The 16,185-nt window shown below is 47.8% G+C and overlaps 1 protein-coding gene across 1 annotated transcript; it reads left to right on the top strand.

The window, feature by feature from the left end:
* The first annotated feature begins 7,521 nt into the window (after nucleotides 1-7,521).
* Nucleotides 7,522-15,709, top strand: LRRC14 (leucine rich repeat containing 14). The gene is made up of 4 exons (XM_053996169.1): nucleotides 7,522-7,557; nucleotides 9,428-9,746; nucleotides 11,623-12,252; nucleotides 14,804-15,709. The coding sequence occupies exons 2-4, from the start codon at nucleotides 9,454-9,456 to the stop codon at nucleotides 15,366-15,368; spliced, it is 1,488 nt and encodes a 495-aa protein (XP_053852144.1). The 5' UTR covers nucleotides 7,522-7,557; nucleotides 9,428-9,453; the 3' UTR covers nucleotides 15,369-15,709.
* The last annotated feature ends 476 nt before the right edge of the window (nucleotides 15,710-16,185 follow it).

Here is a 16,185-nt window from a genome sequence, read left to right as displayed (position 1 = left end):
GGATCTCCAATTTTGGGGTTGTTTAATTTTGGGATTCTCTGAATTTTGGGATCCCAAATTTTGGAATTCTCTGAATTTTGGGGTCTCTGATCTTGAGGTCTCAAATTTTCCAGGCTCCCAATTTTTAGGATTCTCCAACTTTTGGGGGTCTCTGAATTTTGGTTCCCAAATCTTTGGAGGTTCCAAATTTTGGGATTCTCCAATTTTTGAAGTCTCTGATTTTTGAGCTTTCCAGTTTTGGGGATCCCAAATTTTGGGCTGAAAAATGCCCCAAACTCCCCCTGGAAAATATTTTTTTTTCCATTTTCCCCCATTCCAGACCTTCCCAGTTGCTCCCAGTTTGGCTTTGAGCTTCATCCCATAAAACTCCGAAATTCCCGGCCGGGGTTTCCCGCTCCGGCTTTTCCCGGGAATTTTCGGCGCCCGGTTCAGGTGGGAACCCCAAAATCCCGAATCCTCCACCTGCAACGACACCAAAATCCAAAAAAATCCCCCAAATCTGCTCAATTCCAGCCCAAAATCCCCAAAATTCCCCAAATCTGCTCAATTCCAGCCCAAGATCCCAAAAAATCCCTCAAAAAATCCCCAATACAAAATCCCAAAATATCCCAGCCCCAAATCCCAAAAATCCCCCAAATCCCAAAAAATCTCAGCCCCCAAAAACCCCAAAATATCCCAGCCCAAATCCCATAACATCCCCAAATCCCAAAAATTCCTGACCCAAAATCCCAAAAATCCCCCAAAATCCCCCAAATTCTCCATCCTAAATCCCAAAAAATCCCCCCAAAAATCCCCCAAACCCCCAAAACCCCCCCCAAAATCCCAAAATCCTCAGCCCCAAACCCCCAAAAATCCCAGCCCAAAATCTCAAAAAATGCCAGCCCCAAATCCTAAAAATCCCCAAAAATGCAACCAAAAGTCCCCAATACTAAATCCCAAAAAATCCCAGGCCCAAAACCCCAAAAAATCTCCCAAATCTGCTCAATTCCAGCTCAAAATCCCAAAAATCCTCCAAATTCCCAATCCTAAAACCCAAAAAAAACCCCAAATTCCCAATCCTAAACCCCAAAAAATCCCAAATCCCCCAAAATTCCCAATCCAAAACCCAAAAAAACCCCAAATTCCCAATCCTAAATCCCAAAAATCCCCAAAATTCCCAATCCTAAATCCCCCCAAAACCCTAAAAATCCCCAAAATTCCCAATCCTAAATGCCAAAAATCCCCAAAATTCCCAATCCAAAACCCAAAAAAACCCCCCAAATTCCCAATCCTAAACCCCAAAAACTCCCAAAATTCCCCCAAAAATCCCAAAACCCCCAAAAATCCCCTAAATCTCGCACATTCCCAATCCAAAACCCCTAAAATCCCCAGGAAGTTCTCCCCGAAATCCCAAAAAATCCCCCCAAACTCCCAATCCCAAATCCCAACCTCACCTGCTCCTGCTCCGGGGCCGTTTGGGGTTTGGGATTCGGCGCCGTCCCCGAGGGGCCCTGGAGCCGCCGCAGCGCCCGGAACTCGCGGTACAGAGCTGGCAGCGGGGGGATCCGGGAATTGGGGAAATTTGGGAGGAATTTGGGGGAAATTTGGGGATTTTGGGGGAAAATTTTGGATTTTGGGGGAAAATTGGGAACTTTCGGGGGAAATTTTAGGATTTTGGGAGGAAATTTGGGGATTTTGGGAGGAAATTTGGGGATTTTGGAGGGACTTTGTTGTGGGGAAAATTTGGGGGGATTTTGGGGGAAATTTGGGGATTTTGGGGGCAAATTTGGAAATTTTGGGGGGAAATTTTGGAATTTTGGGGGGAAATTTGGGAAAGTTTGGAGGGATTTTGGGGGAAATTCTGGGAATTTTGGGCGGAAATTAGGAATTTTGGGGGAGATTTTGGGAATTTAGGGGGAAATTTGGGGACTTTTGGGGGAAATTTTGGGATTTTGGGGAGGCATTTGGGATTTTGGGAGGAAATCTTGGGAATTTGGGGGGAAATTTGGGAAATTTGAGGGAAATTTTGGGGATTTTGGGGGAAATTTGGGGATTTTGGGGGGAAATTTGGGAATTTTGGGGGGAAAATTGGGGACTTTTGGGGAATATTTGGAATTTTGGGGGGAAATTTGGGGAAGTTTGGAGGGATTTTGGGGGAAATTTTGGGATTTGGGCGGAAATTGGGAATTTTTCAGGGAAATTTTGGGATTTTGGGAGAAAAATTTTGGGATTTTGTGGGGAAATTTGGGAATTTTGGCGGGAAAAATTGGGAACTTTTGGGGGAAATTTGGGGATTTGGGGGGAAATTTGGGGATTTTGGGGGAAATTGGGAACTTTTGGGGGAAATTTTTGGATTTTGGGGAAGATTTTGGAATTTTGGGGGGAAATTTGGGGAAGTTTGGAGGGATTTTGGGGGAATTTTGGCGGAAAATTCTGGTAATTTTGGGCGGAAATTGGGAACTTTCGGGGGAAATTTTGGGATTTTGGGAGGAAATCTTGGGAATTTGGGGGGAAATCTTGGGAATTTGGGGAGAAATTGGACTTTTTGTGGGAAATTTGGGGAAAATTTGGGAAGTTTGGGGATTTTCAGGGAAATTTGGGGATTTTGGAAGAAATTTGGGGATTTTGGGAGGAAATTTGGGAATTTTGGAGGGACTTCTTGGGGAAATTTGGGAACTTTTGGGGGAAATTTTGGGATTTTGGGGGAAAATTGGGAACTTTCAGGGGAAATTTTGGAATTTTGGGGGGGAAATTCGGGGAAGTTTGGAGGGATTTGGGGGGAAAATTCTGGGGATTTTGGGCGGAAATTGGGAAATTTGGGGCAGATTTTGGGAATTTGGGGGGGAAGTTTGGGAATTTTGGGGATTTCGGGGAAAACTGGGAACTTTCAGGGGAAATTTTGGGATTTAGGGGGAAATTTTGGAATTTAGGGGGAAAATTTGGGAACTTTCGGGGGAAATTTTGGGACTTTGGAGGAAATTTGGGGATTTTGGAGAGATTTGGGGGAAAATTTGGGAACTTTCGGGGGAAATTTTGGGATTTTGGGGGAAATCTTGAGAATTTGGGGGGGAAATTTGGGAATTTGAGGGGAAATTAGGGGACTTTGGGGGATTTTGGGGGAAATTTTGGGGGGAAATTTTGGGATGAAATTTGGGGATTTTGGGGGGAAAATTGGGAACTTTCAGGGGAAACTTTGGGGAAAATTTGGGGAAATTTGGGGATTTTGGCGGAAAATTCTGGGAATTTTGTGTGGAAATTGGGAACTTTCTGGGGAAATTTTGGGATTTTGGGAGGAAATTTGGGAATTTTGGAGGGACTTCGTGTGGGAAATTTGGGGGAAATTTGGGGGGATTTTGGGGGAAATTTGGGAATTTTGGGGGAAAATTGGGGATCTTTGGGGGAAATTTTGGGATTTTGGGGGGAAATTCGGGGAAGTTTGGGGGGAAATTGGGAACTTTCGGGGGGAAATTTTTGGATTTTGGGGAGGCAATTTGGGATTTTGGGAGGAAATCTTGGGAATTTGGGGGGAAATTTCGGAAAGTTTGGGGGGAAATTGGGAACTTTTGGGGGAAACTTCGGTATTTTGGGGAGGCAATTTGGGATTTTGGGAGGAAATCTTGGAATTAGGGGGGAAATTTTGGAATTTTGGGGGGAAAATTTTGGGATTTTGGGGGAAATTTGGGGATTTTGGTGGAAAATTCTGGGAATTTTGAGCGGAAATTTGTGAATTTTGGGGGAGATTTTGGGAATTTGGGGGGAAATTTGGGAATTTTAGGATTTTGGGGGAAAATTGGGAACTTTTGGGGGAAATTTTGGGATTTTTGGGGGAAATTGGGAACTTTCGGGGGAAATTTTGGGATTTTGGGGGGAAATTGAGAATTTGGGGGGAAATTGGGAACTTTCGGGGGAAATTTTGGGATTTTGGGAGGAAATCTAGGGAATCTGGGGGGAAATTTGGGGATTTGGGGGGAAATTTGGGGGTAAAATTGGGGACTTTTGGGGGAAATTTTGGGATTTTGGGAGGAAATTTGGTGGGAAAATTTGGGAACTTTTGGGAGGAAATCTTGGGAATTTGGGGGGGAAATCTGGGAATTTGGGGGAAAAATTGGGGAAGTTTGGAGGGATTTTGGGGGAAAATTCTGTGAATTTTGGGCAGAAATTGGGAATTTTGGGGGCGATTTTGGGAATTTGGGGGGAAATCTGGGAATTTTGGGGATTTTGGGGAAAATTTTGGGACTTTTGGGGGAAATTTTGGGGGGAAATTCAGGGAAGTTTGGAGGGATTTTGGGGGGAAATTTGGGAACTTGGAAGAAAAATTGGGAATTTTGGGGGAAATTTCGGGATTTAGGGGTAATTTGGGGGAAAATTTGGGGACTTTGGGGGGAAATTCTGGGACTTTTGGGCGGAAATTGGGAACTTCTGGGGGAAATTTTGGGATTTTGGGAGGAAATTTGGGAATTTTGGGGGAAAATTGGGAACTTTCGGGGGAAATTTGGGAATTTGGGGGGGAAATCTGGGAATTTTGGGGGAGATTTTGGGGAAAAATTTTGTAATTTGGGGGGGAATTAGGGGATTTTGGGGGAAATTTTGGGGAGAAATTTGGGAATTTTGGAGTAAAATTGGGGATTTTGGGGGAAATTTGGGACTTGGGGGGAAAATTGGGAATTTGGGGGAACTTGTTTAAAAATTGGAAATTTTGGGTGAAATTTTGGGGGTTTTAGGTGAAATTTGGGGGATTTTGGGGGAAAATTTGGGGGATTTGGGGGGAATTTAGAGGAAAATTCAGGGATTTTAGGGAAAATGTGAGGAAAAATTGGGAACTTGGGAGGAAAATTTGGGGGGGAAAATTGGGGAAGTTTGTGTGGCCATTGGGGGATTTTAGGGGAAAATTTGGAGGGATTTTGGGTGCAAATTGGGAATTTTGGGGGAAAGTTGGGGGGAATTTGGGGATTTTGGGGGGAATTTTGGGGGGAATTTTGGAGAGATTTGGGGGACAAATTTGGGAGTTTGGAAGAAAAAATTGGGAATTTTGGGGAAATTTTAGGGATTTTGTGGAGGAAATTTGGGGATTTAGGGGGGATTTTAGCAGATTTTGGGGGAATTTGGGGGTTTTTGGGGTAAAATTGGGAATTTTGGGGAGAAGTTTTGGGAATTTTGGGGGGGAATTGGGGATTTGGGGGGAAATTTTCGTGATTTTGGGGGAATTTTTGGGGGCATTTGGGGGTTTTGGGGTACAATTGGGAATTTGGGAGAAAAATTGGGAATTTTGGGGGACATTTTGGAGGTAAATTTCTGGGGGAATTATGGGGATTTTGGAGAAAATGTGGGGGAAATTTGGGGATGTTTGGGGGAAGTATTTTAAAAATTGGCAATTTTGGGGGAAATTTGGGAATTTTGGGGGAAGTATTTTAAAAATTGTGAATTTTGGGGGGAAATTTGGCAATTTTGGAGAGATTTTCGGGGAAATATTGGGGGGAAATATGGGAAGTTTGAAGTAAAATTGGGAATTTTGGGGGAAATTTGGAAATTTTGGGAATTAGGGGGAAAATTTGGGATTTGGGGAGGAAATATTTTAAAAATTGGGCATTTTGGGGGAAATTTTGGGGGAAATTTGGAAATTTTGGGAATTAGGGGGAAAATTTGGGATTTGGGGAGGAAATATTTTAAAAATTGGGCATTTTGGGGGAAATTTTGGGGGCAAATTGGGAATTTTGGGGTGAAATTGGGATTTGGGGGAAAAACTGGGAATTTTGGGGGGATATTTTGGGCTTTGGGGGAAAATTGGGAATTTTTGCAGGGGAATTTTGGTGGGAAAATTGTGGATTTGGGGAGAAATTTTGGGGTTTTGGTGGGAAAATTTATGAATTTTCAGGAAAAATTGAATTTTGGGGGAAGTTTGGGAATTTTGGGGGGAACATTTCAGGATTTTGGGGAAATTTTGGGGATTTTGGGGAACTCACCCTCCGGATTTCCTCTGGAGCTTCCTCGATGTCGGCCTGGAAGGGAAAAAAAATCCCAAAAAATGAGAAATTTTGGGAATTGTTCTCATTATCTGTGAGAGGATTTGGGGTTTTTTGGGGGGATTTGTGTTTTTTGGGTTTTTTTTTGGAAGGGAAATTCCCTTCGAGGACCCTCCTGAGGCTCTCCTTGATCTGAGCCCACCCCAAAAGACGGCCCCAAATATTCTGGGGACACCCCAAAAATCCCATAAACCAAAAATCCCTTTCCAGCGACCCTAAAACCAACTCAAAGACCCCCAAAAACCACCCCAAGGTCACCCCAAAAACCCCAAGGACCCCCCTAAACTAAATCCAGGACCCCCTAAACTGCCCCAAAAACCCCCAAAATCACCTCAAAGAGCCCAAAACCACCCCAAAGTTTCCCCTAAACCAACTCTCCCCCACTCCAGGGATCCCCAAAATCACTCCAGGAACCCCCTCAGACCCTAAAAACCACCTCAAGGTCACCCCAAAAACACCAAGGACTCCCCTAAACCAAATCCCCCCACTCCAGGACACCCTAAACCACTCCAAAGACCCCAAAATCACCTCAAAGACCCCCAAACCACCCCAAGGACACCCCAAAAACCAACTCTCCCCACTCCAGGGACCCCCTAAACCACCCCAAAAACCCCCCTCAGACCCTAAAACCACCTCAAGGTCACCCCAAAAATCCCAAATGCCCCCTGAACCAACTCCCCCCCTATCCAGGACCCCCTTAAACCACCCCAAAGACCCCAAAACCAGCCCAAGACCCCAAAATCACCCCAAGGACCCCCAAAACCAGCTCGACCCCAATTCCCGGGGTTCTCCTCAGGAATTCCTCCCTCAGGAATTCCTCCCTCAAGAATTCCTCCATCAGGAATTTCCCCTCACGGATTTCCCCCATCACGAATTTCCCCCTCACGAATTTCCCCCTCAGGAATTTCCCCTCATGAATCTCCCCCCTCACGAATTTCCCCCTCAGGAATTCCTCCTCATGAATCTCCCCCCATCACGAATTTCCCCTCATGAATCTCCCCCCGTCAGGAATTCCTCCCCTCACGAATTCCTCCCTCATGGATTCCCCCCTCAGGAATGCCCCGCCGCGGCCCCTCAGGAGTACCTGGGTGGGTTTGCGTCGCCTCTCCCCCGCAGGAATTCCGCTTCCCAGCGCTTCAGCAGCACCTTCAGCTCCTGCTGCCGCTCCATGGCCGCGGGATCGGGATCGGGACCGGGATCGGGGATTTGGGATGGGGGATTTGGGATCGGGGATCGAGGGAGGCTCCGCCGTGGAACCCCAAAGTCTCCTCAGAGCGAACCTCCCGCTCCCGCCAAGCGCCAGCCAATAGGAAGGCAGGGATTAGTGATTGACAGCAAAGCAAGCCAATGGGAATGTGGGATGTGAAATCGCCCCGCCCATCTCGCGTTGAACCAATGAGAATTAAAGAAAACACTGACAGACAGCTGTAGCAGCCAATTAGAGGAAAGGAGTCCGCCCCCAGGGCGGGTTTCGCTCGTTGATTGGTCGCCACAATGAGCAGACACGGAAGTGGCGCTTCCGTACGGGCAGGGACCAGCGGGGGCTGCGGGCGGGGCGGTGAGTGGGGGGCGCCATGTTGGGGGGGCGCTTTTTGGGTATCCCTGAGGGGACTTCGGGATCCTTTGGGGACCCCTGAGGGGGATTTTGGGATCATTTGGGGATCCCTGAGGGGACTTGGGGATCATTTGGGGATCCCGGAGGCGATTTCGGGATCATTTGGGGATCCCTGAGGGGATTTTGGGTATCCCTGAGGGGATTTTGGGATCGTTTGGGGATCTCTGAGGGGACTTTGGGATCATCTGGGGATCCCTGAGGGGACTTGGGGATCATTTGGGGATCCCGGAGGGGATTTCGGGATCATTCGGGGATCCCGGAGGGGATTTTGGGATCATTTGGGGATCCCTGAGGGAACTTGGGGATCATCTGGGGATCCCCGAGGGGATTTGGGGATCATTTGGGGATCCCTGAGGGGATTTTGGGGATCTCTGAGGGGACCTCGGGATCATTTGAAGATCCCTGAGGGGACTTTGAGATAATTTGGGCATCCTTGAGAGGATTTTGGGTATCCCTGAGGGGATTTTGGGATCGTTTGGGGATCTCTGTGGGGACTTTGAGATAATTTGGGCATCCTTGAGAGGATTTTGGGTATCCCTGAGGGGATTTTGGGATCATTTGGGGATCTCTGAGAGGATTTCGAGATCATTTGGGGATCCTTGAGAGGATTTTGGGATCATTTGGGGATCCCTGAGAGGATTTTTGGTATCCCTGAGGGGATTTTGGGATCGTTTGGGGATCCCTGAGGGGATTTTGGGATCGTTTGGGGATCTCTGAGGGGATTTTGGGGATCTCTGAGGGTATTTGGGGATCATTTGGGGGTCCCTGAGGGGACTTTGAGATCATTTGGGGATCTCTGAGTGGATTTTAGGGATCTCTGAGGGGACTTTGAGATCATTTGGGGATCTCTGAGGGGATTTTGGGATAATTTCAGGATCCCTGAGGGGACTTTGGGATCATTTGGGGATCTCTGAGGGGATTTTGGGATCATTTGGGATCCCTGAGGGGACTTTGGGATCATCTGGGGATCCCTGAGGGGATTTCGGGATCATTTGGGGATCCCTGAGGTGATTTGGGGATCATTTGGGGATCTCTGAGTGGATTTTGGGGACCTCTGAGGGGACTTGGGGATCATTTGGGGATCTCTGAGGGGATTTTGGGGACCTCTGAGGGGACTTGGGGATCATTTGGGGATCTCTGAGTGGATTTTGGGGACCTCTGAGGGGACTTGGGGATCATTTGGGGATCTCTGAGGGGATTTTGGGGACCTCTGAGGGGACTTGGGGATCATTTGGGGATCTCTGAGGGGATTTTGGGGATCCCTGAGGGGATTTTGAGATCATTTTGGGATCCCTGAGGGGATTTTGGGGATCCCTGAGGGGATTTTGGGATCATTTGGGGACCCCTGAGGGGATTTAGGGTTCATTTGGGGATCCCTGAGGGGGCTTTGAGATAATTTGGGGATCCTTGAGGGGATTTTGGGGATCTCTGAGGGGACTTTGCGATCATTTGGGGATCCCTGAGTGGATTTTTGCGATCATTTGGGGATCCCTGAGGGGACTTTGGGATCATTTGGGGATCCCTGAGGGGACTTGGGGATCATTTGGGGATCCCTGAGGGGTTTTTGGGCATCCCTGAGGGGACTTTGGGATCATTTGGGGATCCCTGCGGGGACTTTGGGATCATTTTGGGATCCCTGTGGGAATTTCCACATCCCCGGGGGGAGGATTTTGGCATCCCTTTGGGATTTTGGGTGGGGTGAGGACAACTCCGGGACCCCCCATTTTGGCGAGCGGCGCTGGGGGTCCCCTCACAAGGCGCCGCCGCCATCTTGTTGGCCTTGAGGTCACCTTGGAATCCTTTGGTTCTCCAGCGTCCAAAACGCCACCAAAACCCGCCATGGATTCCCTCCTCTTCCTCTGCGCCCGCCGCGTCGTCACCCAGCGCCCTCTCCCCGCCCTCCCCGCCGATCTCCAGCCCGTCCTCTTCCAAGCGGCGTTCCTGGACGGGAGGCCCCTGGTCCTGCGCGATTTGGTGGCCGCGTGGCCTTTCCCGGTGCTCAACTTCCAGCGCCTCGTGGGGCGCCAGGAGCTGCTCCGCGATCACCCCTGCAAGCTCTGCGTCCAGGCCGTCATCCTGGCCGTGGTGGCGCAGCTCCAGCGGCAGCTGGAGGAGCCCGGCCACCATTCCAGGTGGGTTCTTGGCGATGTGGCGATGGCGGCGACCTCCGTTCCTCCGCTTCCTCCGCGGCTTTCGGTGCTTTCGTCTCGGTTTTGGAGCTTCTTCTCCTTTTTGATGGTTCCTTCCCTGTTTTGATGGTTTCTCTCATGTTTTAGATGGTTTCATCTTGGTTTCGATGGTTTCTTCTTAGTTATGATGGTTTCATCCCATTTTGATGGTTTCTTCTCATTTTTCGGTGGTTTCATCCCATTTTGATGGTTTCTTCTCATTTTTTGATGGTTTCATCCCATTTTGATGGCTTCTTCTCATTTTTCGGTGGTTTCTTCCTATTTTTGATGGTTCCTTCTCATTTTTTATGGTTACTTCTTGGTTTCGATGGTTTCTTCCCATTTTTGATGGTTTCCTCCTGTTTTTCATGGCTTCTTCCCATTCTTGATGGTTTCCTCCTTTTTTGGATGGTTTTTTCCCATTTTTTACGGTTCCTTCCCTTTTTTCATGGTTCCTTCCTGTTTTCAATGGTTTTCTCCTGTTTTTGATTGTTTCTTCTCCTTTTTGATGGTTCCTTCCCTGTTTGGATGGTTTCCTTCCTGTTTTAGATGGTTTCATCTTGGTTTTGATGGTTTCTTCTTGGTTGTGATGGTTTCATCCCATTTTGATGGTTTCTTCTCATTTTTCGGTGGTTTCTTCCCATTTTTGATGGTTCCTTCTTAGTTTTGATGGTTCCTTCTCATTTTTGATGGTTCCTTCTTGGTTTCGATGGTTTCTTCTTTGTTTTGATGGTTTCATCCCATTTTTGATGGTTCTATCCTGTTTTTTGTGGTTTCCTCCTGTCTTTGATGGTTCCTTCCCATTGGTGATGGTTCCTTCCAGTTTTTGATGGTTCCTTCCCATTTTCGGTGGTTTCATCCTGCATTTGATGGTTTCCTCCCCTTTTTTATGGTTTTCTTCTGTTTTGAAGGTTTCTTCCCTTTTTTGATGGTTCCTTCCCTATTTTGATGGTTTCCGTCACATTTTAGATGGTTTCTTCCCATTTTTGATGGCTTCTTCCTGTTTTTCATGGCTTCTTCCCATTCTTGATGGTTTCCTCCTTTTTTGGATGGTTTCTTCCCGTTTTTCATGGTTCCTTCCCTTTTTTGATGGTTTCCTCCTGTTTTTGACGGTTTCATCCCATTTTTGATGGCTTCTTCCTGTTTTTCATGGGTTCTTCTCATTCTTGATGGTTTCCTCTTTTTTTGGATGGTTTCTTTCCATTTTTTACACTTCCTTCCTTTTTTGATGGTTCCTTCCTGTTTTCAATGGTTTTCTCCCGTCTTTGATGGTTCCTTCCCGTTTCTGATGGTTTCCTCCTGTTTTTGACAGTTTCTTCCCATTTTTGATGGTTTCTTCCCCTTTTTCATGATTTCTTCCCATTTTTGATGGTTCTATCCTGGTTTTTTATGGTTTCCCCCTGTTTTTGAAGGTTCCTTCCCATTTTGATGGTTTCTTCTCATTTTTCGGTGGTTTCTTCCCATTTTTGATGGTTTCTTCTTGGCTTTGATGGGTTCCTCCCATTTTTGACGGTTTCTTCCTCCCATTTTTGACGGTTCCTTCCTGTTTTTGATGGTTTCCTCCAGATTTTGATGGTTTCCTCCAGTTTTTCATGGTTTCCTCCAGTTTTTTGATGGTTCCTTCCCATTCTGCATGTTTTTTTTGTTGTTTTTGATCGTTCCTAATTTTGATAGTTTCTTCCCATCTTTGATGATTTCTTTCCTCCTGTTTTCTATGGTTTCTTCACATTATTGATGGTTTCCTCCCATTTTTGATGGCTTTCTTCCAATTTCTGATGGTTCTTTCCCATTTTTGATGGTTTCATCCCACTTTTGACTGTTTCCTTCTGTTTTTTTCCAGCCTACGCATTCTGGACATGACTGGGATTCCGGATTCGACGTCCGGCCGCGCTCCGGATGGGATGAGTGTCTGGTCCAGCACGGTGGCTTTGGCCAAGGCTTGCGTGGAGGTGTCCAAGCAACAGCGGGAATTGCAGAGGCGCGGATCCAAGCGGCACAAAGGCCGCTCCGGAGCCGCCGTTGCCGCGGCCGCTCCGCGGCCCCCGGGCGTGGAGGTCCACGCCGACCTGTTCGTCAACGGAACGTCCTACGGGATCCTGCGCGATGCCCTCCAGACCGGAGCCGCCAGCCCGCTGCGCCTCAAGTGCCGCGAATTCCAAGCGGAGGAGCTCTCGGCCTCCGGGATAGTGGCTTTGTTGGAATCCTTGGATCCGTCCTTCGTGCGGAGGGTGGATCTGCGCTTCAACAACTTGGGATTGGCCGGGCTCTCGGTGATCCTGCCGCACCTCTCGCGCTTCCCGGAGCTGCGTAGCCTCAAGCTCCAGTACAGCAACGTGGACGTGCGGCGCCCGACGCCGGAATCGGCCATCGGAATCCGGTGCCTGGCCGGGCAGCTGGGAATGCTGCCCAGCCTCCGCGAGCTCAACCTGGGATCCTCCCGGCTCTCCGGGAATCTGCGCCAGATCCTCTGGTGAGTTCCCCACGGAGCAGGGCTCGGCCGGGCCCTTCCCGTGCTCCACGGGGATTCCCAAGGGTTGGGGATCTTGGGGGTCTTTTCCAGCCTGAGTGTTCCCGTGGTTCCAGGATTTCATTATCCCGATGTTCCCATGATTCCGTTATCCCAGTAGTTCATGAATCAGGGGTTCCATTCTCCCATAATTCCATGATCACAAATTCCAAGATCCCAGGATTCTCAAAGGCTGAACTTGACGATCTCGGGAGTCTTTTCCAATCTTAGTGGCCCCATGATTCCAGAATGTTGTTATCCCAATATTCCCATGATCCCGTGATTCCGTTATCCCGATAGTTTATGACTCAACGATTCCGTTATCCCATAATTCCATGATCCCATAATTTCAGGAGTCTCAAAGGTTAGGCTCAATGGTTTTGGATGTCTTTCCCAAGCTGAGCCATCCCATGACTCCAGGATTTCATGATCCCGATGTTCCCATGATTCCCTTGTCCCAAGAGTTCGTGACTCAGTGATTCCATTATCCCATAATTCTATGATCCCAGAATTCTGTGAGTCCAAGATTCTCAAAGGCTGAACTTGACAATCTTGGAGGTGTTTTCCAACCTCAGTGATCCCGTAATTCCAGGACTTTGCTATCCCAACATTCCCACAATCCCATCATCCCGATATCTTCTGACTCAACGATTCCATCATCCCATAAATTCAAGTTCCCATAATTCCTTAATTTCAGGATTCCCAAAGGTTGGGCTTGATAGTCTTGGGAGGCTTTTCCAACCTGAATGATCCATTGATTCCAGAAATTCTTTATCCCAATTTTCCCATAATCCTGTGACTCCATTGTCCCAAAAGTTTACAACTCAAAGATTCCGTCATCCCATAATTTCATGATCCCATCATTCCTTGTTCCATGATTCCCCTGGTTTGGGCTCCATGGTCTTGGAGATCTTTTCCAACCTTAACGATCCCAGGTTCCCATGATCCCATAATCCCAATAGTCCACGACTCCACGATCCCATAACTCTACGATTTCGTAACTCCATGATCCCATAATTCCTTGATTCCAGGATTCCCAAAGGTTGGACTTGATGATCTTGAGGTGTTTTCCAACTTCAATGGCTCCATGACCTCGTAACTCCACGATCCCATCATTTCATAACTCCCTGATCCCAGAATCCCAATAACCCATGATTCCATAACTCCATGATCCCAAAACCCCAGAACTCCACAATTCCGCAATTCCCTGGCTCCATGACCCCAAAATTCCCTGATTCTCAAAGGTACAATTTGACGGTCTTGGAGATCTTTCCCAACCTCAGCCATCCCATAATTCCATGATCCCATGACCACGTAACTCCATGACCCCATAATCTCATGGATCCATCATTCCATAACTCCATGATCCTCAAATGGCAAACCTGATGGTCTTGGAGACCTTTCCCAACCTGAGTCATTCCATAATTCCAAAACCCCAGGATTTTCAGAGGTTGAACGCGATGTTCTTGGAGATCTTTCCCAACCTCAGTCATTCCACAATTCCATGGCTCCGTGATCCCATCATTCCATGATTTTCAAACCTTGACCTTGATGTTCGTGGAGACCTTTCCCAACCCCAGTCATTCTGTAACCCCATGATCCCATCATTCCAAAATCCCAGGATTTTCAGGGGTCAAACCTGATGTCCTTGGAGCTCTTTCCCAAATTCAGTCCTTCCACAATTCCATGATCCCATCATTCCCTGATTTTCAAACCTTGACCTTGATGTTCGTGGAGACCTTTCCCAACCCCAGCCATTCTGTAACTCCATGATCCCATCATTCCAAAATCCCAGGATTTTCTGAGGTGAAACTCGATCTTCTTGGAACTCTTTCCCAAATTCAGCCTTTCCACAATTTCATGATCCCATCATTCCATGATTCTCAAACCTTGACCTTGATGTTCTTGGAGACCTTTCCCAACCCCAGCCATTCCGTAACCCCATGATCCCATCGTTCCCTGATTTTCAAACCTTGAACTTGATGTTCTTGGAAACCTTTCCCATCCCCAGCCATTCCGTAACCCCATGATCCCATAGTTCCAAAATCTCAGGACTTTCAGGGATCAAATTTGATGTTCTTGGAGATCTTTCCCAAATTCAGTCATTCCACAATTCCATCATTCCATGATTCTCAAACCTTGAACTTGATGGTCTTGGAGATGTTTGCCAACCTCATCCATTCCATAATTCCACTATTGGATTCCACAATTCCATGACCCCATGATCCCATCATTCCCTGATTTTCAAACCTTGAACTTGATGTTCTTGGAGACCTTTCCCAACCCCAGCCATTCTGTAACTCCACGATCCCATTGTTCCAAAATCCCAGGATTTTCAGGGGTCACACTCGATCTTCTTGGAGCTCTTTCCCAACCTCTCTCCCATCCCACAATCCCACAATCCCAGGGATGCAACCCCAGCTCTCCTTCCCCGCGTTCCCCCCAGGAATCCCGACGTTCCCGGCTGCCGCGGATCCTCCCTGGGGCCTCACCTCTCCCTTTTCCCTTCCGCCAGCGACCTCCAGGCTCCGTTGGAAAGCTTGGAATTGGCCTTCTGCTCCCTCGTTCCCGCCGACCTCGCCTTCCTCTCCCAAAGCTTCCACGCTCCGGCCCTCAAAAGGTTGGATCTGAGCGGCCACGACTTCTCCCAAGGCCTCCTGGAGCCGCTGCGGCTGCTCCTGGAGGAAACCTCGGCCTCGCTGCTGCACCTGGATCTCATGGAATGCCGCATGGCCGACTCCCACCTGGACGCGCTGCTGCCGACGCTGCGGCGCTGCTCCCGCCTGCGCTTCCTGGGACTCTACGGCAATTCCCTGTCCACGGCCGCGCTCAAGGATCTGCTCCAGAAAACCTTGGAGCTGCCCGATCTCCACCTGGTCGTGTATCCCTTCCCCGTGGATTGCTACAAGCCGGAGCCGCCGTCGGAATCCGGTTGGAATTTTGAGGAACCCGTGGACGAGGAACTTTTGGTGGCGACCACCGCCGAGTTCTCCCAAATGTTGGCCGATTCCGGGAGAACCGACCTCGTCTGGACTTCCAACCCCTACGGCCACGGGACCCTGGACTACTTCTCCTTGTGATTTGGGAAAAGCTCGGAGGCTCCGGCGCGGAAAAGCGCTGCCGCGTCCTTCCCAAAAACGTGGAGTTTTTTTCCCTTTATTTCGGTGTTTTCTGCCTGGTTTTTATATTTTTCCAGCTCATCCCAGTGTTTTCTGTCTTATTTTAGGATTTTTCCATCCCATCCCGATGTTTTCTCCCTCATCCCAATATTTTTCCACCCCGTTTTGGTGTCTTCCCACCCCAACCCCAAAGTTTTTCCCAGATCTTTTATTGTTCAGAGGGAAAAAAATTCCCTGGAATTTGCTTCATTCTCATGGGACATGAATTAATTGTTAAATAAATATTAATTATTCATCGGTTATTAATTATTAATTAATAAGCTGCCACAGCTCAAGTTGTATCCAAATCCCTGCCAAATTCCCAAATCCTCAAATGCTTCATCCCAAATCCTTCATGCCAAATCCCCAAATCCTTCACCCCAAAATTCCCGAACTCTTCATCCCAAACCCCAAAATCCTTCGTCCAAATCCTTTCACACAAATCCCAAAATCCTTCACCCCAAAATTCCCAAACTCGTCATCCCAAATTCCCAAATCCTTCATCCCAAATGCCCAAATCCTTCATCCCAAATCCTTCATCCCAAGACCTTCATCCCAAATCCCCAAATCCTCAAATCCTTCATCCCAAATCCCCAAATCCTTAAATCCTTCATCCCAAATCCCCAAATCCTTTATCGCAAAATTCCCAAATTCTTCATCACAAATTCTTCATCTTAAGTCCCCAAATCCTTCCTCCCAAATCCTTCCTCCCCAATCCTCACATCCTTCATCCCAAATC

This window comes from Vidua macroura, chromosome 1, assembly GCF_024509145.1.
Source record: "Vidua macroura isolate BioBank_ID:100142 chromosome 1, ASM2450914v1, whole genome shotgun sequence".
NCBI lineage: Eukaryota > Metazoa > Chordata > Aves > Passeriformes > Viduidae > Vidua > Vidua macroura.
The sequence above is the reverse complement of the archived record's forward strand: the minus strand, read 5'-3'. Positions and strand labels throughout refer to the sequence as shown.